Consider the following 22751-nt stretch of genomic DNA (forward strand, 5'->3'; position numbering starts at 1 on the left):
AATGGACGGAACTAGAAAGAGTCATCCTGAATGAGGTAACCCAGACCCAGAAGACAAGCACAATATGTTCTCACTCATAAGTAGATATTAGCAAAGGATAACCAGGCTACAATCCTGAGGCCCGGAGAAGCTAGTTAACAAGGAAGACCCTAAGAGAAGTGTATGGATCTCCCTGGGAAGAGGAAATAGATGGGATGTACTAGGTAAGTTGGGGATGGGGTGTAGAGGGGAGGTGATGGAGAAATGACCTGGGGGATCAGGCATGTCAAGTTGTGGGAGGGGTGGAGCAGGAGAGTGATGGGTGAGATATTTTGACAGACTGGGTCATTGTGGGGTTAGGAGAAACTTGGTGCCAAGGAGGCTCCCAGGAACCCACAAGGATGACCCCAGATAGGACTTCTAGCAATAGTGGAGAGGGTGCCTGAACAGGCCTTTCCCTGTAATCAGATTGGTACCTGCCCACGTTGTCATCATAGAGCCTTCATCTAGTACCTGATGGATGCAGATGCAGAGATCCACAGCCAAGCACTGGGTCGAGTCCAGGATTCCAGCGAAAGAGAGAGTGGAGGGATTGTATGAGCAAGGGGGAAGTCGAGATTTTGATGGGAAACCCACAGAGAGAGCTGACCCGGGCTTGTGGGAGCTCATGGAGTATGAATAGACAGCTAGGGAACCAGCACAGGACCAAGATAGGCCTTCTGCATCTGGGTAAAAATTATGTAGTTTGTTTTATTGTGGGGCCTATAGCAATGGGCCCAGAACCTGTTCTTGATGCATGAGCTGGCTCTTTTGAACCTGTTCCCTATGGAGGGATGCCTTGCTCAGTCTTGATGCAGCCGGGAGGAGCTTGATTCTGCCTCAGCTTGATGTGTCATCATTTACTGATTCCCATAGAAGGCCTTATGACATCTAAGTGGAGACAGAGGAGGAGTGGATAGGGGGCAGTAGAGTGGAGGTCTGGGGAGGCAGCAGGAGGAGAGAAAGGAGGGAAAACTGGATGGTATATAAAATAAATTTAAAATAAATTTTAAAATGAAGAAAAAATGCTTATTTAATATTACCTTGGTAACCTCTTCTCAGAGGACCCAAACTAACATTCCACTCATGTTAATGATGATGCTGTTGAAATGGTCATAATCGTAGTGACAATCGGAATGATGGTGAGAGAGAGAGTGGTGATGGTAATGGTGGCCATGATGATGATGAGGCTAGGGGCTAGTGATTACAGTGACAGCGAAATGAACATGAGTCTGGGGATGACAATGATAACATTAGAGATGGTGCTGATGGTGCCAGTGATGAGGAGGAGGAGGAAGACGATGACGGGTGAGATGTCACAGTGGTGATAGAGACAGTGACGGTCGTAGTGATAGTGACGACAATAGTGATAGCGGTAATGATGATTTCGAGGATGGTAATAATGAAGATGGGAGTGATGGTGATAAAGAAAAGATCCAAATTACCATAGTAATGAAGATGGTGATGCTGGCTATGGTGATGATAAAATTAAAAGGGTTAATAGATATTGAGGCCTTTTAAAAAAAATTCTAGTCCTTGTACTAAAAATTGTCTGAGCTATTTCATTAGCTTTTTAATAAACACTCAAAGATTTGTGTGATTCAATTGACGGTCACATTTAAAAGAAAAAAAAATAAGACTATATTGCTCCTGAGTGTGAAAGGCAATTTTAGCTTTTAGCTTTCCTATGCCTGTAGAAATACAAGTAGTGGTGCCAGTAGTCATTACATTGCCTCATTTTTCAAACTGCATGCATATTAAATTTCTCTCCTTTGTACCTCTGTGGTGTGTGTGTGTGTGTGTGTGTGTGTGTGTGTGTGTGGTGTACACACACTTCTATGTAAGCCTTAGTATGTTCATGAGGAGGCCGATGTCAACCGTCATCCTGAATTGCTTATACACCTGATATTGTAATATAAGTTTTCTCACTGAGTCTGGAACTCACCATTCCAACTGTACCGGCTGGCCAGTGAGCCCCCAGGATATAAACTTGCAACACTCTTTTTTTTAAATGTGTGATATAAACTCATAGCCACTGAGGCATCTTCCCAGCTCCCACCTCAACTGTTTATATTAAGAGTTTTCAGCATGGTCATCATATATCCTCTTTCTAGAGCCTTATTATATAGTTATGGTTACCTCAAAGTCATAAGTGTATGACGTCAAACCTTTTGTAAGAAGTTACATTTAGACTACCAGGATGGTGCACACCTTTAATCCCATGAGTTGAGCTGCTAAAATGGGCAAAGCCTTGTGAGGTTGAGGCAAGACCGGTCGGTATACACAGTAGTTGGGCCAGGTGGAGCTAAACGAAAATGAATTTTTATTTGTATACCCCCCAAATTTGCAACTGCCTGCTGTAATAGGAGCAGCGGGGCTGAGTCCCCGGCACCCGGCCGCCCACATGGCTAGCTTATGCCCCGAAATAATTACACGGAAACTGTATTCTTTTAAACACTGCCTGGCCCATTAGTTCCAGCCTCTTATTGGCTAGCTCTTACATATTGATCTAACCCATTTCTAATATCCCTGTAACACCACGAGGTGTCTTACCAGGGAAGATCTTAACCTTGACTCAGCTTCTTTCTCCCAGCATTCTGTTCTGTTTACTCCGCCTACCTAATTTTATGTCCTATTAAAGGGCCAAGGCAGTCTCTTTATGTAACCAATGAAATTAACACAAAACAGAAGACTCTCCCCCATCAACTGCCCTCCTTTTTGTTTTGTTGAATAGGACTGATCTATTTGTTAAAATATGTTTGATAAGTTATCCTAATAAAGTGCTTTTCAGATTTGTACCACTCATGTCAAGAGCCAACACATTAACGCTGTGGTTGCTGAAAACTGGTTGTTAGCTATTAACACAAACAAAGGGCAATAAAGTGATCCAAGGTCAAGTAACTAAATAACTTGGACCATTAAAGCATCCAAGATTATAAGACCAAGCCTCCAATTTTAAGATTTATTGACACTAGTAGAAAGACCACTTAATAACAAGCCAATGGGAACTTTTCTAAATGAAAGACTTGCTATCATAAAATGCACTTTAAATGATGTACATCCCATAAGTATCTTTTTCAGAATGAACACTGGCTTGGAATGTTTAGCAGCATGCAGACCCAAGAACAAGGCAGCCTGATCACAACAATGGTACTTAAAATAATTTGGGATTCCTTTGATTCATAAGTCAACTGATGGTCCCTGACATCCCAGAAATCACTGGGTCAGTCTTCAGTCTTGCAAGATTTCTGCCAGTGTCTTCAAATGACTTCCTGAGTCCAGAATTTTCTGGGGTTTGTTCATGTTGGACACCAGCTGTAGTAGCTACGGATCATTTGTACCATATGGCAATTGGCGGTATAAAGGAGTGTTCCATTTGCGAATTTAAAAGCCTCTTTTTAGATAAATACTCACCCGAACAAGAGAACTGTGTATATTTTGCAGAGACAACCTTACCCTGGCATCATATCCAGTAAGCAAATTGCTGTACCAAAGTACATTGTATCAAAGTGTCCGCTTTCAGTAAAGGCAAGCTAGTAATGTTCTTTGCACCGACTTATTAGACTGGCCTATTCTAACTTCCACCACCATGGGAATTTATATTGGAGTGTGATAAGTAACTGTTTTGTATTATATACCAAGTGTTTTCATTTTGAAGATATTAGAAAGATCCACTTTACAACTTTTTCCAACCTATGCCAACTTCAGCTGAGTTTTAAATAGGCAAGAACCTAAGTTCCTACATGTTGTCTAAATTTCTCAAAATGCACCACCTCTGCAGCTCCTTTCTTGAACATTAACAGCTGAGTAGGTTTCTTCTTCCTTGAGCTCATGCGTCTGTGCCAACTGCCTGTGCTGGAAGACCGCATTGCTATCCATTGCTTATTACTTGAGCAAGATATCGCATCGATTCGTTTTTCCTGTTGCTAATGACTGTGCAATCTTGATCCTGTCAAGACTTTATAAAACAAGAAAAGTATGCTTGTGGTTATAAAATCCATGATTACTTGAAATGAGGAATGTTACCTTGTGGGGAAGAAGAATTGAGGAAGAAAACCCTGAATGAATGGGCCCAAATACTCCCCATGTCTCCCTTATGCCAAAGAAGTACCATCAGGGTCACTTATTTATAAGAAGTCTGAGGTAAGTCTTGAAAACTCTTGCTGCTGCCTCAAAACATACTCGTCATTGGGCTAAAATATTTTTAATGATATCACTAAACAATCTAAGGTTCTTTTAAAATGTCCTTCCATATGACCTCTCTAAGTTTTTCTTACTCTTCTACATCACTTAATGCAGACCTCCCAACCTTCCTCCTCTCACTTAGCTTCACAATCTCATTGCAAACATTCTCTCTCAACTATGGCTTCAATCATCTGCTTTGTGCAATGAATAGGTGCAACTCTAACCTGAAAAGAAGATATGAATCCTCAGCCCCTTCCTAGATACTTCCTGAGAATTCCAAGTGTAGTAGTTTGAATGTAATTGTCGCCATAAGCTCATAGGGAGTGGCACTATTAGAGGGTGTGGCTTTATTAGAGTAGGTATGACCTTGTTGGAGAAAATGTACCACTGTGGAAGCAGGCTTTGAGATCTTATATAAGCTCAAGCCACACCCAATGTCTCACTTCACTTCCTGTTGCCTTTGGATCAAGATGTAGAATTCTCAGTTCCTTCTCCAGTACAATGTCTTCCTGTGCACCACCATGCCCCATCATGATGATAATGAACTAAAATTCTGAACTGTCAGCCACTCCAATTAAACATTTCCTTTATAAGAGTTGCTATGATCATGGTGTCTCTTCACAGCAATAGAAACCCTAACTAAAACTCTAAGGGAATGTCAAAGTCAAGTTGAACCTATAACAGAGTTAGCAGTCATCCAACCCCCAAGCCTACTTCTTTTATTCATTCACTACTGGTTGGCTAAGTGAAAACCATCATCGAGGATACTTCTCAAAGCATGTACATTCCCAGACATTCTTTGCAAATATTCTCCTTATGTGGTCTTAGAAAGGTCTCCAAATGACTAGAACTCCGAGTGATTCACATACGTTTTAAATTATGTAAATTCAAAACCATTGGCCTACTTCTAGGGGCATGAGTGTATCTTTCCCCACAGTTCAAGGATTCATGCTTTCATACCTTGCTTCAAAAATGTTTCATTTGCTGACACTCACCTCATGGTGTCATTCCCTGAAAACTAAACTAAAAGTCTGACTCCTCCAAATGTATTTTAGATACCACAAACAATCTCTCACACATTATACTCTTGAGTTGACACTCCTCTGACCTTTGCCCTGATAGTATGTGTATTATTAAACACTGTTATCTCATAGTATATTTGTGTGCCTGCCTCTTCCACTTAGATTTTTATTCAAAAGATCTTTTTATTCACCAGTCTATAACCGAGCTATAACCACTATAGAATATGATTAATTGGCATAAACTAATAACTTTACATCAGCAATTTGAATAAGTAGTCATAATTTAATTTAACTATTCATCCCTTGCCAAGGAAACCAGGTATCTTATTCAACGTGAAGACAAACATCTTCCATGTCGTCTGGTATCTTTTCTCTCTGAACAACAAGTCAGCCATGTCATGGCTTTAGAGTGGCTGCATCTGGCTTTTATTTGAGCCATGGAAAGACTAGTGGAAGCATCCTCTGAAGACATTGAGCCTCAGATGTGTAATGTCTGCGTTAAGGGTTTCTCGGTTCTCCGTTCAGCAAGCCAGCTGGGTAACAGGAATTTCTTTGGACCAACATTTGCCAAGTCCTAAGCAGGAGTCCAACAAAAGACTATAAGTAAATTTCTCACCATTTACTCTTCCCACATCCTCTTCACACTACACCAGAGGCAAAAAGCAAAATCCTTCCTTGAGCTTAATTTCACCCCGTGGAAAATCAGTAGTGCCACACACTCTGTTCCGTCCTCACTAGTGTGTGCCCCTAAACTGGGACTGCTGCCGAGGCCTGGAGAATAATTTATGAGATGTATAAAGCAATGGGCTATCAAGAGAAAATGTTGCATTTTCTAAGTTCCCCAGTTATGCATCTGCATGACGGACTGCAATAACGCCAAGAAAGATTTTTGTCTTTAGAGTAAATAATGCACTTTTTCCCCAAGTCTCAAAGCCTATATTTAAATGATTATTCATAGGTGCTATGGGAAACTTTAAGCTTTAGCTTGGCAAATCCCAATGTAAAACGGGTAATGTTTCATAAGCCTTGTTTATGTGTCACCTGCCCAGAAACTCATCATTGCCTCTTACATTATGCTCCTAATTCCCAAGCCAACCTCGGAAATCTATTTATCTCATTATGCACCTGAAGGGGATTTTGTGACACTGACTCCCATTTACAACATTGTTCCTTTGAGGAATTGTCCCCTAAATTCCTAGCCTAGTGACATGAAGATACATTTCTACTTGCCTTCAGTGGTGCATGGGGAAAATATGAAGATGAGCACAAGAGGTAATCGTTTTATTCTTAAATCCACACTCCAAAAATGACCTTCTCTAAATGACCATTGCTCATTAGGGGTAAACAATAGCAGCCTGTACTACTGAGAGAGATTTTCGCATTTGAAGTGTCTTGTATGTCAGCTGTTACCAAGATGAAGCATAGGCTTGGTTATAAGATTTGACATTGAATCTGAAGCTGCCTGACCTCTTGTCTTTATTTTCAATTCTTCTCATAACTTCTTTAAATGTATTTCATAATTAGTATTCTGCAAATGCCTTCATCATAGAATATAGTTTTCTGTCTTGAAGAATTTAAAAACAAATATATTTATAGTTTTGAAATATAAGTTATTTTAAATTTAAAAAATATCTTTTTTAATAGTTAATGTAAAGGATTTTTAAATCTCATTTATTTTGTCAATCAGTTCTGCTTAAAATTCTTCGGCCTGGTCCACTCTCAATTATCCATGCTAAGAAAGGGGGATCAGTGGCCTGGATAATCGAAAACAGCAGACAATTTTCAAAGCCCTTGTATTTGGCCCAGGCATACTTTACAATCAAACTCTGATTACCTACATTAATGAAGGGAAGAGCAGACACCTTGAGAAAGATGCAACACCAAGACACTTCTGCTGAGGCAGCGTCAGGTACCCCAAGGAAGAGGAGTACAGGGTGTAATGAAAGAAAAACAGCAGATCCCAGCTGCCACCAACAGAAACAACCTATCCAAAATACAAGCACACAGTGATAATATCCATAGGCTCGCCTAGAATGACAGTAGTTCTTCTTGGAAGCATGGAGTTATGCTCAAACACCCCCAGATTAAAAGGCTTGGTGTCCGAAATAGTATAAAAATAAATTATTAAGGAATGACAAGAGGGTTCAGTGAGTAAAGGCACCTGCCAACAAATCCGATGACCCAAGTTCCACACCTGGTACTTAAACGGTAGAAAAAGAGAACTATTTCTCACACGTTGTCCTCTGACTTTCAAGGCATGCAAATACACTAAGTAAGTAAGTAAGTAAATAAATAAATAAATAAATAAATACATTTATAGCATTTTTAAAAGGAATCAATTTATGACATGTAGTTAAAACTACTGCTCTCGGGGGTTTACTTAGCACAAGAACCAAGCTGCCCGCTATCATAACTAAGTTCCCAGTGACACAGAGGGCAACCCAGAAAACTGCTGTGTGACAGAGCAGAAAATCCAAGGCTTGAAAATGAGAACTCCTGGACCTTTGTCCTCTGTATCTCTTTATTCGCGCCAAGGTGGGATGCGCATTCAAGCAAAGAGAGAACAGCATGTGCAAAGGTTCAGAGGCATGAAGGTCATGACATTTTAAAAAATACACATGCTTCATTTTGGTTCAAGAATAGGTGCCAGTAGAAAGTAAACAGAGAGGAAACAGTGGGGGAGTCATCTGAGAATAGATTATAAATTTTTTTCTGCCATGTAAGTTCAGATCCTACAGAAACAAAAATGCATCAAAAATTTTTAGTGTTTATTAAAATATATAGAGCACAGTTAGACTACCACTGTCTTAAATATCTGACACTACTGAACATGTTTGCATGAACCGAGATTGGCATTCTTACCATGCCCATTTTACAAACAAGGAAAAGGGGGCTTACAAAGTTTAGATATTACCCAAGATCCCACAACTGGCAAGTGGCTGAGGTAGGATGCAAATGCAGTTTGTACCCCATATTCAGAGCTGTGATCCCCTTTAAAAATAAGATGGTAGAACTGTAGGAGAATGATGGAAGTACACGCACAAGAGATCAGAGGGGCATGGAAAGAAAAGAGACTAAAGAGACATTACATATTCTAGAGCTAATGGGAAAACAGAAATAATGAACAAAGGGGGCATAATAAAGAGGTTTGCATGAGCCAGAAACAAAGATTGACTAAATTAATGTGGGCATAAGAAGAAAGATTTTGTATGAGCTCCATGAGGCTCACTCTGGGACCTACTGATGCTCTAGTAAATGTTGAAAGTCATTTTACCTTGTGCATCCATGAACTTAGCTGGACAGCAAGCCTGGGAGATGGAAAAGCCCAGGAAGGGATAACAGAACTGAGACTTTCTTTCTCCAGCTCAGTGTTGACATGCATCCATTCAAATGAGCAAATACCCAGTCTTCACTGAAGGATTTACTGCTGACAAAAGGATTCGTGAACAAAGGTGGGCCAATATGTAAAGCCCATACTTCAAATAAATTACTGTGATACCATGATTTGTTTCCTGTTTCTCAAGGTTAAATACGTTGACACTCATTTAGCTTTCTGTGTAACATCATCGGCACAACTATAAAAAGATAAACAATGAAATAAGGGCATTGAAAGAGTAAGAATGCAAAAAATGCTGTATCTTATCCAGAAAAAAAAAATGTTCTGTGTTGTGAAGATATTTGTAAATATCTTAATAAAAGTAAACCCATTTTCAGATCATTGCTATCCTGGCATAGAAACAAAACTGTGTGTGCCTAATGCTTCTGAAAATGGGTAGGGAAAGACTGAAAATATACATGCCAAATTTTAAGATTCTTGCCTGACCAATATTCACCTGAGTTTTCTGTAGGTTTTACAGGCTCTACAATTAAACTATTCTTAGAACAAAAATTTTCCCAAAAACATACATGATAATCAAGCATTCAATTCAGATCCGTCAATACAAAAGTATGTACAAGAAGAAAAATGGGGCTTTAGCAATAAATACCACATAGCCAGTAGTGATGACAATGGTTACTTTTTGGCACTACTTAGGAAGTCACTAAGACCAGAAAGATTTTTTTCTTTTCTTTTCTTTTCTTTTTTTTTTCATTCTTTTCTTTGAGGGAGGTCCCAAGGGTTGAGCAGCAGACCTGGGAAAACTAGGAAGTGAATGCAGCCAGGGTGCATTGTGGGGAACTCCCAAATGATCAATAAAAATACTATGTTGGAAAAAAAGAAAATTCTGTGTGCTCAGAAATAGAGGTAAGAGACGATGACAAATGTTTGACTGAGTAACTGATCCCAGAAGCAAACACACAGATCTGTGGCCTCTCTCAGACATACTATCTGACCATCACTCCCCAAGTAGCTTCACCACATTATCTAAGTTTTTCACTGCCTACTGTTAGACTGTCTAACATTCTATTAATTCTGTATTTTCTCATTTTCATATTTTGCTCAGATGGCTGTTATAGGACGCCAGAATCTGAGTGGCTTAAAAGTCTGCAGCCTGGGTACCAGCTTGGTCAGAGGGAGGACGTTCTCCTGGATCAAGGGTAGCATCTTCAGGTTGGGCTCAGAGTGGACAGAAAAAAAGAAGTCACGAGTCTGGATTTCTTGTATAAGCCAGGGAGCCCATCAATGAACTACTCACAATGAGAACTAGAGTACCTACCTACAAATGCAGTAGAGAGGATAGAGAGACAGTCGGTAGCACTAATCTTCACCCCCATAGCATAGGCCCAGAACATTTCCAGAACTTGGTTGCCTTAGTGCTGAGAGGAGACTAATAATGGCAACTCATTCAATTCATTAATTTTAAATAATACCTCATTGCTTAAGAAGTGTTCTCATATGTTAATGCAAGTTAATAAAGACTTATACATAAATGAATATTATATTAAGGTCTTTATTTATGTTAATAAAGATTTCAAGTTCAAAACAGAGTGGAACATACATATTTAATTCTTTTCCCTCTCACACTCCATCGAAATGACAGTAAATAAGATCCACAACTGAGCTTGCATTAAAAAGGTCCCAATAGAACATCACATTCACTCAAGTACTTCTGGAAAATGGAAATAAAATAGGACCAATTAATCAGAGAAACTAAGACAAAGGATTCATGGGCTCTGGAGAAAACTGGAGAAGACTGGAAAACTTCTGCTTGACAACCCTGGAGGCAGTCGTCACAGGGGACAGCACAGTGGCCTCCCATCCTGGTAATTACTTCAAGAATCATCTGTGCCTCCGATGGCCTGCTGGGTTCACCTCCTCTATCAACAAGACAGTGCTACCTCTACCCATTGTTCGTGTCCTAAGAGATGCTTCATGAAAATGACAGATCTTATCAAGAAGGATTCCACCAGGCATACTGGGGCAGTAGAAAGATAACAGAGAGCAAGAGACAGACAGACAGACAGAGACAGGGAGGGGGGAGAGAGAGAGAGAGAGAGAGAGAGAGAGAGAGAGAGAGAAAGAGAGAGAGAGAGCAGCAGCAGCACAAGGTAAACACAGACTTTTAAAGTCTTCACATTTGATCTTTAAGATCTAAATATTGACTAGCCCCTACACACACATTGTCCATTCTGTGAGGACCGACTGTCAACTCCTCAGCTAACAAGCAGGACTCTGTTCCTTTTCAGGCATCCCTGTTCTGATTGATACCAATCTCACTTAAAGAAAGTCTAAATATGTTGCTACTGTTAATCAGCATATTAGTTTATTCATAAATGTTTTAAGATCTTCAGGCACTGGATGAAAACAACCAACATGAAAGAACCAAAATAAAGAAGAATAGGAAGTTATTATACTATGGTCCACACCTACAATTCCAGCATTCAGGAGCCTGAGCCAAAAGGACCATGAGTTCGAGGCACCAGATTTCAAACTAGCCTGCACTACACAGCTAAACTCCGTCTTAAAAAAAAAAAAGTCTCAAAAAAATGATAAATTAACAACAAAAAAAAAGATTTTTGTTTTGTTTTCCTTTAACTGTTTCTTAGGGGTTTTTCTTTTTCTTCCCTTTTCTCTTTTTATCTTCTTTTTTTAAAATCTATTTTTCTGCTTCATCTTTTATAAATTAACCGGCTATAATTGCATATATTTGTGGGCTATAAAGTGATACTATGATCTATGGCTATTTCATTGATGAACCAGCTAAGTATTCCCTCATATACTTAAATTTTTCATCACAGAACTTTGAAATGTAGGTTCTGGGCAATTTTAAATGTGCAGCTCTCGGTCTTCAACTCCCTTTGCCACACTATATGTAAGGCTGTGCTAATCCTCTAATCCTGCCTAAGTCCTTGAGTTTTTCACCATTATAGTCTCAGTCCCCTCACTCTTAACCCTCTGCAGCCACCCCCCCCTCCTAATGGTTTGGTTGATCCCACAGGGTGTGAGAACACGCCGCATTCTCTTTCATAACCTGTTTTTTTTTTTAATCGAGTGTACTGTTGTCCATTTTTACCCGTGCTGACAAAAGTGGTTTGTGTCTTGTTTTGTTTTTTCTTGTCCTTTGTAAGGTTGCATGATGTTTTATTGTGTGCCTACCCTATGTTTTCCTGGCTATTCATCTATTGGTGAGTACAGGTTGACGCTACTCTGGGCTGATGGAAAACATTGCAATGAACATGAGCGTGAAGTGTTCTCTCCAACAAACTTATTTCAAATTTTAGAATAAATACCCCAAAGCATGGCTGCTAGATTGAGAATTTAATTTTTACACTAGCAGTATTAAAGAGTTATAAGAATAATAGTGTTCTGGAAACAAACATGACTTTATTTTAAAAAAAAAAAAAGAAGGCAACTAAGTAATCTGTTCCTAAAAATTATAAAACTGATTGTTAAAACTAAATATTTAATAGAGGGGTTGGGAATGTAGAGTGAATGCAGCTAAATTCCTATTATAGTTAAAAGGCATGTATTTGAATGAAAAAGGTTGAGGAAAGTAACCCAGAGAAGAATTATAAACTGTCAAGTGTCTCTGATGTTCCTATAATGAAATAAGCAAAGGGGAAGGGAGGAAAGTAGGCATCGTATTACACCAGATGAGCAGTTTTGCAGCAGAGATTCTTAGAAGCTAGAATTCAGTGCTGTATAGTCTGCCCGTAGAGCCTGGTGTGCTCATGATTCAATGCTGCATCGTCGATAAGTAAGGCCTAAAGGGCACCTGAGGCTCCAGTCATTTTATCCCAAGGCTGAAAGGCAACTGCCATCATAAGCACCCACCCAGTAGCTTCCCCTCCCTGCCCTCCAACTATGTCTCCTGGTCTACACCTGCTGTTTGCATCTGGCATGCGGTTGGTGAGTGGACAGCCACTGATAAACATTTGAACGTGCCCAACTTCCACTTTTTTCCATTGTCAATACTATGGTATGAACAAAAGAAATTGAGTAATTTGAGGTTTTTGTGGATCTCAAATTTAAGACCAGAAGAATGAAATGAAGAGTATATCATAGTGTAAATCTGAAACACACTACCCCAGCTCATGTTTGAATTCTCAGGCCCCAGCTACTGGTATTTGCTTGTTGTTTTTTTTTTTTTTACTAGTTTTGTTGTGTTTGTTGTTGTTGTTATTGTTGCTTTTTTTTTTACTGTGGTATATTTAGGAAGTGGGGCTTGATTGATCCAAGCACATCACTAGGTGCCCATCTTTGAGGGTAATACATGCCCTGGTTCCCATCGAGCACTCTGTCTGCTTCCTGGTCAATTGCCATGTTAACTCCACTTTAACTGCTGCAACTATGCGTTCTCCACCATGGAGGACCAACATCGCTGAAACCATGATCCGAAATAAAACTTTCACAAATTCAAGTGCTCTTGTCAGGTGTTTTGTTACAGCAACAGATAAGTAAAAGATTATTTGCTAGAACAATTTCTATTAGTTAAACTACGGTAGAGTTCACATGAAAATTCTTCTCCTCTTCATTTTCCTGATGCAACAAGAAGCAAACACTTGAAAATTGTTTCTCTTTTTCTTTCTTAGGTGACCTGAGTGAAGAACAGATCTATGTATCAAGGACTATTCCAGAAAAAAAAAGATACAGGCATGACCACTTTCCTAATTCCACTCATGATCTTTAATCCAAATTAGTAGAAAATGGGAAACATGACAAATAGTTGTATTTGGTTGAGCAGAAAAAGCAAACAGGAAGCAGAGTTTGTGCTAGCATTTATAGTGGGTAAAGTGAAATGTGTCTCATGTGTGGACTCGCTGAGTTTTTAAAAAGAGTGGAAAAGAATCGGTATAGAATGGTTACAAATGTGACCTAAACCCAACTTATATACCTGCACTGTTCATTCTCCTGCTTTTTAAATGTAAACATAACCTCAAATCTCTTGCCTGTAGAATTCCATCTTTGACAAACTAGAGCAAGAAATAGTCAAAGACGAATGCCAATTTCTGCAACCATGAAGCCAAAGTCACAGTTAAATCAAAAGTAAACACAACACAGGTACCAGTGCAGCATAGAAGGCTCATAATGACACTCATAAAGCAGAGTCCTTTGCCTCCTTCAGAGCCACAAACCCCAGCCCCATTAGGGAGCTGTAATGGTGTGGTTTGGACTCTGATAAGGACTTGTGGGGTTTTATAGAACACACTCACCTCTTAAGAGCCTTCTCCAAAATCACCCAGAGTTACAAGCTTCTAAGAGCCATAGAATCAGGTTCTAATGTCATGTTCATAGTTCCTCTAGGGCATATAGGAGAAATGGACACAACATCACTGAACTGCCTCCTAGTTTTGTTTCTTACCTGCCATCTAAGACCAAAAGAGTACAATCAGCCTCACGAAGGGTTAAAAATCTTGGCAAGTTTTCTATGCTTAAAAATGATGGCAAGCCTCACTTCTGTATGTAAAATAATTGTCTGCATTTTCTTCCCTGTCTCTTTGCTCCAACAAATACATTTTATAGGCCGTGCAATGTTCTTTACAACTCACCTAAAACACATAATTTTCCTCCTGCTTATACCACTTATTTATTATTTATTTATGAGATTTATATTGTGCCTTCCTCCAAAAGGCCCAAGGCACTGCACAGCAAACCATTATATAATAAACATTAAACTCTTCTTTAGAACCATAAACAGTGAAGTGGCCAGAAGAGAGGCAGAAGGACTAAGAGGCACAGGAGGAAGGCCATGGTTCTAGTGAGATACATAAGCAAGTCATGGCTATATTGAGAAGGGTGAGGACAAGGCCAGGCCCTGTGCTTCGACGTTGGCCCCACTTGCAAAGATTCTGACACTGCCCTCTGTTCCAAATGAAAGAGCCACAATATCTCAGTTTTGAGTGTTATAATCCCTCAGAGATCCCAAAAGAGCAAAGACAAATACACTTACTTAGACAATCATGCTTTAAAAATTGGTGAAAAATAGATACGTGGTGATGATTCAGAACAAAACCATTGAATTGCTAAATTGTTCTTACAAGCACCACTGTCACTCAGCCCTCCTTTTGCTCAATGGTGTGACTTTCAAAGGTCCCATATGCTAAAATGTAACAAAAATTCAAAGATTTTTCCAAGCACAAAAGAGACCAGCTGACCTCAGCTTTTACACTCAGACCGTGTTGATCCAAGATGTGTACTTCCTGCATATGTAATTGAAACAATGGTCTAAGAGAAGGCTAATCACACTCTATTACACACAGTGGAGAGCAAAAAAGGAGTGGGTAGTGTGTAACCTATAGTCAAAGCAGATATGGGCATTCCCACTAAATAAGGCAGATGATGGTGCTCTGTGCACCAGTACAGACTGGGGTGTGATAGCATTGGTGCTAAGGTGAGCATCTGTGTTAGCATTAATGAGCACCGTGCACTAGGCATTCTTGTGCTTCAATTACATATGCTGACCCAGACAGCATCTATAGAGTGAACCTAGCTAGTTTCATGTTCTACAATTAAGGAAATGGAGAAATGAGTATTTCGCCTGCCTTTGTTGTGCTAAGAAGTGTTTAAAGCAAAATTCATACCTAGTACTTCTGAAGTAGAAAAAAGCAAGCACAGAAAAGTCATTCAGTGACTGGATAGAGGTAACAGGATGAGGACTGGACAGAGCACATTGGTCAAGGTCCCCAGCCTAGAAGCTGTTGATAGAGAGTTAACACACAATAGCTGGTTAGGAACTTACAAACCAAGACCTTAACATACTCAGTGCAGAAGAGCATGGGAAAGACTGCCTCCAGAAAGACAGAAGGATAGGATAGACTGGCTAAGGTAGCCCCAGGTCCTCAGTGGAACTGGATGTTGGTGATTGAAACTCATTGTACACTTATAAAACCCATTGTGTGTTTATGCCAAGTTGTCTATAGAGTTCTATAGTGGATATATATATATATATATATATATATATATATATATATATTCTACATATAGAATATATATATTCTATATATCTCCAGCAATCCTTCTGTGGTGCCTCTAAATACAAATATTACATCTAGAAGACATATTGGCACAGAACACTTAATACCTAGTTGTTATGTAATATTAATTTTGTCTAAAACTGTTCCTTTACATAGTGAATTATAACCTTACTTAATATATACATAGATGAGAGCTAACTAAGGAGTGTGTACTTGTGACAACTACCTGAATCTTAGACAATCACAGTAGCCAAGAACTTAGCCAGTCACAGGCTGCTACCTACTCAGACGTCCAAATTAGGCAAATATGGAGTTGCTACTAGTCTCTTTCTGCTTAGTGCTTCCTTTTTCTGTCTTTAAATACTGACTGCTCACACCAGGGACTGAATAAAGGTAACAGGCTGAGGACTGGACAGAACATATGCTCACCCAGAAAACACCTATAGAGAAACCTGGCAAGTTTCATAGCCTACAGTTTAGGAAACTGAAAACCTAGTATTTCGTCTGCCCTTGTTATTCTAAGTTTTTGAATCTTGACTAGTTCAGGGAACAAGCCAATTCATAAATCATTTCCTTGCTCAAATAAACCGAGATAAAATCAGTTTGTCTAAAGTTTCCCTTTTAACCGATGTCGTCAGAGGTGAGATCTGAACTACATATGCAGAAAGTCCAGGAACACCAAACACCATTTTGAAGGACACATCCAATCCATTGATATTTTGCAGGGTGTGGGGTCATGAATGAGTTCTCTTTCAAATTTGAGCTTTATAGACTTTGGTTTTTTTGAGATCTTTAGCCTTATCTGAACAACTTTTTACTAGACAGAATTTAGGGGGAAAGACCTAAATAAAATAACTCAGTTAAATCCAACTATACTCCTCAAAGCAATATCTTTTGGGACTTAATGGTTAATAGTACTGGCTTCTCTTCCCATGGACTTATGTTCAATTTTCACCACCCACATGGCAGCTTATAACTGTAACTCCAGTTCCAGAGGATCTGATGCCTTCTTTTAGCCTCCATGAACACTAAGCACACATACAGTATACTGATGTAGAATCAAGTAAAGCATCCATAAGCATAAAATATCAACTCTTTTTTTAAAGAAGATGTTCTTGGAAAAACAGGTTTCAGTCTGTACTTTTAATTCTTTAGGTGGACTACAGCTGTGTTGTCAGAGTAATTACAAAAATAGATAACATTTTGATAAGATCATTTTTGTGTTGACTATGAGTCTTAACTGTCATCATGCGCCAAACACCAGGACAAGGTGGACTATCTTTATTTCCTAAACTTTTAGTTGTTTTGTGTTTGATAAGGTTTTCTCATAGACATTCTCAAAAAAAAATAAAGAGTATTTTAATTTCTTACCTCATTTTCCTAATGTCCACCACAATATTCTCCCCAATCACGTTGTATCTCCACAAGAATCTCAAATGCAGTTTACATGGTGCATCAAGCAGCTTCACTGCAGTTAAAATAGCAAAAACGTGGAGAGGAGAGCACAGGGGAGCTTGAAAGAATATTCATTGATGATTCAAGAATAGCACTTGCTATTCTTGTACAGAATGGGGTTTCAGTTCCCAGCACCCACATGGTGGTTCACAATCATCTGATTCTCCAGTTCCAGGGAATCCAAGTGTTCTCTTCCTCTTACCTTCCTGGGCACCAGGCATGCATGTGGCTGGTGCACATATGTCATGCAGGCCAAACACTCACACACATAAGATAAAATAATTGTTAAGACATAAGGAATCATGCAGTTAATACTGGATACTGAAACAAGTTCATTACAATGGTGCCCATGGTCAAGGTTTAAGTTAGCTTTCATAACTAAGTGGTTAACAAGGAAGGCAGACTTAAAATCAACAAAATTTCACCCCAAGGTTTTTATATTCAAAGAGAATTGAAATCTAACTTAGAAGTACATGAACTACAACATAACTTAAGAGTATTTTCATTTATAAAAAAAAAGGTGTTTTTTTAATTCTTTTTTAAAAAAATCATAGTAAGGTGTAATGTATATTGCTCATATCCATTTCTCCTTTCTGCTTGCTGCCTATATTGCCCTTAAATTCATGTCCTTTTCTAATATATATCAAATACTTATACAGCTCCTACTGAGTTGTCAGTCATATATAAGAGAGTTCAGGGATTGCAGGGATGACCACTGGGTCATGGGAAACCTATCAGGTGACTTGTGTCTAAAGTATTACTCAGCAGTAAAAAACAAGGACTTCTTGAATTTTGCATACAAATGGATGGAAATAGAAAACACTATCCTGAGTGAGGTAAGCCAGACCCAAAAAGAGGAACATGGGATGTACTCACTCATATTTGGTTTCTAGCCATAAATAAAGAACATTGGGCTTATAATGCATGTTCCTAGAGAAGCTAAGTAAGAAGGTGAACCCAAAGACAAACACATAGGCATCCTCATGAATATTAACCTTCATCAGGCAATGAAAGGAGACAGAGACAGAGGAGCACGGGACAGAAATCTCAAGGTCCAAATCAGGAGCAGAAGGAGACGGAGCACGAGCAAGGAACTAAGGACCGCGAGGGGTGCACCCACACACTGAGACAATGGGGATGTTCTATCGGGAACTCACCAAGGCCAGCTGGCCTGGGTCTGAAAAAGCATGGGACAAATCCGGACTAGCTGAACATAGAGGACAATGAGGAATACTGAGAACTCAAGAACAATCGCAGTGGGTTTTTGATCCTACTGCACGTACTGGCTTTGGGGGAGCCTAGGCAGTTTGGATGCTCACCTTAGGAGACCTGGATAGAGGTGGGCGACCCTTGGGCTTTCCACAGGTCAGGGAACCCTGATTGCTCTTTGAGCAGATGAGGGAGGGGGACTTGATCGGGGGAAGGGGAGGGAAATGGGAGGCGGTTGCGGGGAGGAGGCAGAAATCCTTAATAAATAAATAAATTGAAAAAAAAAAAACGGTGTCTCCCACCCTCAGCAGCTCTGACTCCATATATAAGCCTCAACTAGGCGTGGGTCTTTCTGTAATCCACCTGACCTTGTAAAAATTTATCTAAAAGCAAAGAGACCATTCAGGGAAGATGTGCACTGGAATCCCTGCTGACCAGAGCATCCTCAGACATTCTTTCAAAAAACACTTAAGTCCCAGCTCTCATCTTCCCATTGAGATGCCTTGTATATGGCAGTCACAGCAAGAGTTCTCCGTTACACATCTGGAAGATAGCAGTAAATACTAGAGACCAAAAGCAGTCTTGTTGGTGCAGCGATGAGCCTGTCCTCTGTCACTCTGCCTAGAAAATGTCCCCCATTCAAAAGGTTCCCTTCTCATCCTTTAAGCTTTAGGTGAAACGACACTCATTCCACAGCTCCTGTGTAGTCTCCGGCCTTACACAATCAGAAATTACTTCATTGACTTACCTGTTATGATTTAAATACTAGCTTTTTATAAGGAAGACCCAGGCAGTGAGTAGAAATCACAGAAATCTGATCTCTGTCCCCTTTTCACAAATGAGCAAACTCAAAGAGTCAGCAGAGCCCTGCTGCCACTGGGGCCTCGACTATGAGCCTTTCTCACCCCTCCTCAGTCCCTGGTGGTGGAAACTGATTCTTGCGGTTTCTTAGTTTACAGCTGAGTCACTCTCATTTCCCTATTTATTGTCACATGAGTTTTGTTTTGTTATTTATTTGTTTGCTTTGTGGGATCTCTGGATGTTTGTCTGTTTGTTTGTTTGTTTGTTTGTTTGTTTGTTTGTTTGTTTGTTGAGACAGAGTTTCTCTCTGCAGCCTTGGCTATCCTGGAACTTACTCTGTAGACCTGGCTGGCCTCGAACTCATAGAGATCCACCTTCCAAGTACTGGGATTAAAGGCATGCTTGCCTGGCATTACAAGGTATTCCTATGGGTCTCTTTCAAGTGTCCAGACTTCTTTGTATGAGGACACCAGTTACAGTGGATAAGTTACAGTAGATCCTACTCCAGTACAATGTAGCTAATTACACCTTCAAATGGCCAGTACTAGCCTCTGGAACTGTCAGAGAACCAATTTTAGTTGTTTAAGTAGCACAGCTTGGTATCATTTGTTACAGCAATCATAGAAAGTTAGATGAAGCATTTTACCTTTGGTTAACCCAGGGTTTCACCATATGCTTCTATGACCAAATAAATATTTCCACTGTGGTAGCTGTTATGAATTCTTTATTTTGCCAGGCAGTGGTGACACACGCCTTTAATCCCAGCACTCAGGAGGCAGAGGCAGGCAGATCTCTGTGAGTTCAAGGGCAGCCTTATCTACAGAGTGAGTTCCAGTACAGTCAAGGCTGTTGCACAAAGAAAAAAAAAACCTGTATTGAGAGAGAGAGAGAGAGAGAGAGAGAGAGAGAGAGAGAGAGAGAGAGAGAGAGGAGGGGGAGGAGGAGGGGGAGGGGGAGGAGGGGGGGGAGGAGGGGGAGGAGGAAGAAGAAGAAGATGATGATGAAGAAGAAGAAGGAGGAGGAGGAGGGGGGAGGAAGAGGAGGAGGGGGGAGGAAGAGGAGGAGGGGGGAGGAGGAGGAGGAGGAGGAGGAGGAGGAGGAGGAGGAGGAGGAGGAGGAGGAGGAGGAGGAGAAAAGAATTCTTTATTTTTGGGTAAGACAAGAGGATACTTGTTTTCTATTTACAGATGAACAGATCATATAGGTGTCGGGGGTGGGGATAATGTTCATCTGGTGGGGGTGGAGACTAGTGCTGAGACACCAAGGCACCAAGCACACCTGGACCTAGCATTTATACCTGATAGTTCATTATTCTTCTCTTAGGAACAAACCCAGGAAAGAGGTGGCATGTTCAAAGTAATACTTAGATTTACCTCACTTGGAACAGAGCAGAGCATGTTTACCAGCTAACCAAGAGCTATTGGGAAGAATTAATTCAACACTCTTCTAGTCAGTGGGAAAAAAAAAAAAAAAAACGTTCCTTTCCAAACACTTTGCAAACTTGTTCAGGAAGTCAATCAGGAAAGCAGCGGATCCGATGTGAACTGACTTCTCAGGTTGCTGGAACCGACTACAAGGCAACAAAATCCCACCCTCATTCCTCACCCACCACTCCTCCTATCTGAGGAAGGAGAAGGGGGTTGCAGCCTCTTCTGTCTAAAAAGAGACAGTTTCGTTTATAGTGTGTTTTACATCTTTCTTCCGTTTCTGCCTGTTCAACACTCCACCTTCCTCCCCAGGAATACAGAACCCACCAGAAGCATCCATTCCAGCCCCAACAAGGGAGAAGCATCTTCTCCTACCTTCTACTTGATAAGCGGCAGTGGCTGCTCCCCATCCGAACCCCACAGGAAAAGCCATGGCTGCAGAGATATAATTGTCACCCTCGACTAGCAGGGGCTTACAGGGAGGTCCAAAATTCAGCCAGGGGAGTTGAGCAGCCGTAGAGACTGGTGACCTCTCACCCCAGACCAGAGTCTCAGACACAGACACAAATGGAAGAAGAGCAGTAGGAGGACCCCACTCAAGTGGCCACCCCAATCCTGCTGTCCAAGATAAGGATTAGGCTTTATTGTCCCAGTTCTTAACAGACTTGCATCGCCCAAGTTAATGTTTATACCTGATAGTTCATTATTTTGCATGGGCATGGCTTCTAAGTTATATAATGCTCCAAGAGCGTTCCTCCCAGTCCGTTTGTGTGTACATGTGTGTGTCTGGGGGAAGGAGGGGGGAGAAAGCATTGGTTTATGACTTTCTGGCTCCTGGTGTGGTTATGGAGAGGTGTGATGACAATTGAGGCCCCTTAGCTTTTACACATCCTGTCTCTCCCCCGCCCCCACCCCGGCCTGCCTCTCTGCTCCCCAGGCCTCTATTTCTGATATTGTATGGCTGTCTGACTAAATGTGGAACATTTATGCCATTGGATGGGCTCTAGTGATGTAGGTTGCTGCTAACAGGGAGACAGGATAGAAGGGGTGTCCTTCGGGACTCTCAAAACTAACATTGCAGCTTTTCTTTAAGCCAACAGAATCCACGATTAAAAACTTATTTTTGAAACATTCTTGTGGAGGAAGGAGTTGAGCACAGGAAAGTTACCGGTCCCTGCACAAGGACAGGAATACAAAGAGTGGAAAGAGGGATCAGTGGGAATCCTAACCCTAAGAAGAAAGAAGCACTTAAATATACATGGAAGGCATTTAAAATTACGTAACTGGATACACACGCATGAGCAATGCAGATGGAGCTGTTTAATGCAGTCTGGAACAATCTGTATAAGCCAATTTTGGGGGCGGGGGTTAAACATTTTCATTATGGAGCACTAGATGGCAGTGTTGCAATTATTCAGGCTCACAAATGGGTTAAAATGCAAAATGGAATATCTCAATGTTCTCTGTGTGCAAGAGTCCCTGCTAACTCCTTAGGCTGTTCCAGGGTTCTTCTCCAGACAGAACAACATACTTCTCTGCGTTCCACAGTCTCTAAAGTTATTTACTCCCAAAACACAGAATTATCTTTTTTTTTTCTCAGTTCTGGTTCATCATCCCACAGATCAGTCTATCGCTTTTCAGTATCAGCAACTAAATACTCGCAAACATAACTGAGGTTTTCAAGTGCTTTTTCTTTAATATGGGATATATATGGCTATATACTGAATTAGAAATTGAACCTGAAAACTTTTGAAAGTGTTTATTATTTACATCACTTAAAGTAATGGAAACTGGGAATGGTGGACCTTGCCTACAATCCCAGCACTCCGGAGATTGAAGCGCACGAATAGAATGTCTCCAGGCAGACAAAGATACACAGTGAATTCCAAGTCAGCCTGTGATACATATTGAGACTCTATCTCAAAAGAAATAATAATGAAAAGACTGTTGATATAGATAATATATTTATCTGGAAAAACATAATTCAAAATTATAGTAAGAAAAGTGAATATTTTACATTTTTTCAAGTCACCATCATGGTTGTCTGGTTGAAACAACTAGATACACTTTTGCTTCTTATGCAGTGTGCTACCTGTTGAAAAATCCAGTGTATATTCATAGAAGCATAAGGAAGAAAATCACATATTAATTTGGTTATTAAAATAATTTTGACCTTGTGGAGTCCTAAATGGAACTGGGAATTTCAGGAAGCCTGTGAATCATACTTTAGGAACTGTAGACCTGGAGAGATGGCTCAGTGTGCAAAATATTTATTATGCAG

General features: G+C 40.3%; 1 protein-coding gene across 1 annotated transcript in view; it reads right to left on the reverse strand.

Moving 5' to 3' along the window:
- LOC142832723 (cytosolic beta-glucosidase) overlaps positions 1-20903 on the reverse strand; it is a 127586-nt gene extending 106683 nt beyond the window's left edge. Inside the window, exon 1 of the mRNA XM_075943431.1 lies at positions 20846-20903. Coding sequence (XP_075799546.1) covers positions 20846-20903 — 58 coding nt within the window. The remainder of the gene's footprint in view (positions 1-20845) is intronic.
- Between the last annotated feature and the right edge of the window lie 1848 nt (positions 20904-22751).

This window comes from Microtus pennsylvanicus, chromosome 12 (genome assembly GCF_037038515.1).
Source record: "Microtus pennsylvanicus isolate mMicPen1 chromosome 12, mMicPen1.hap1, whole genome shotgun sequence".
NCBI classification, from domain to species: Eukaryota; Metazoa; Chordata; class Mammalia; order Rodentia; family Cricetidae; genus Microtus; species Microtus pennsylvanicus.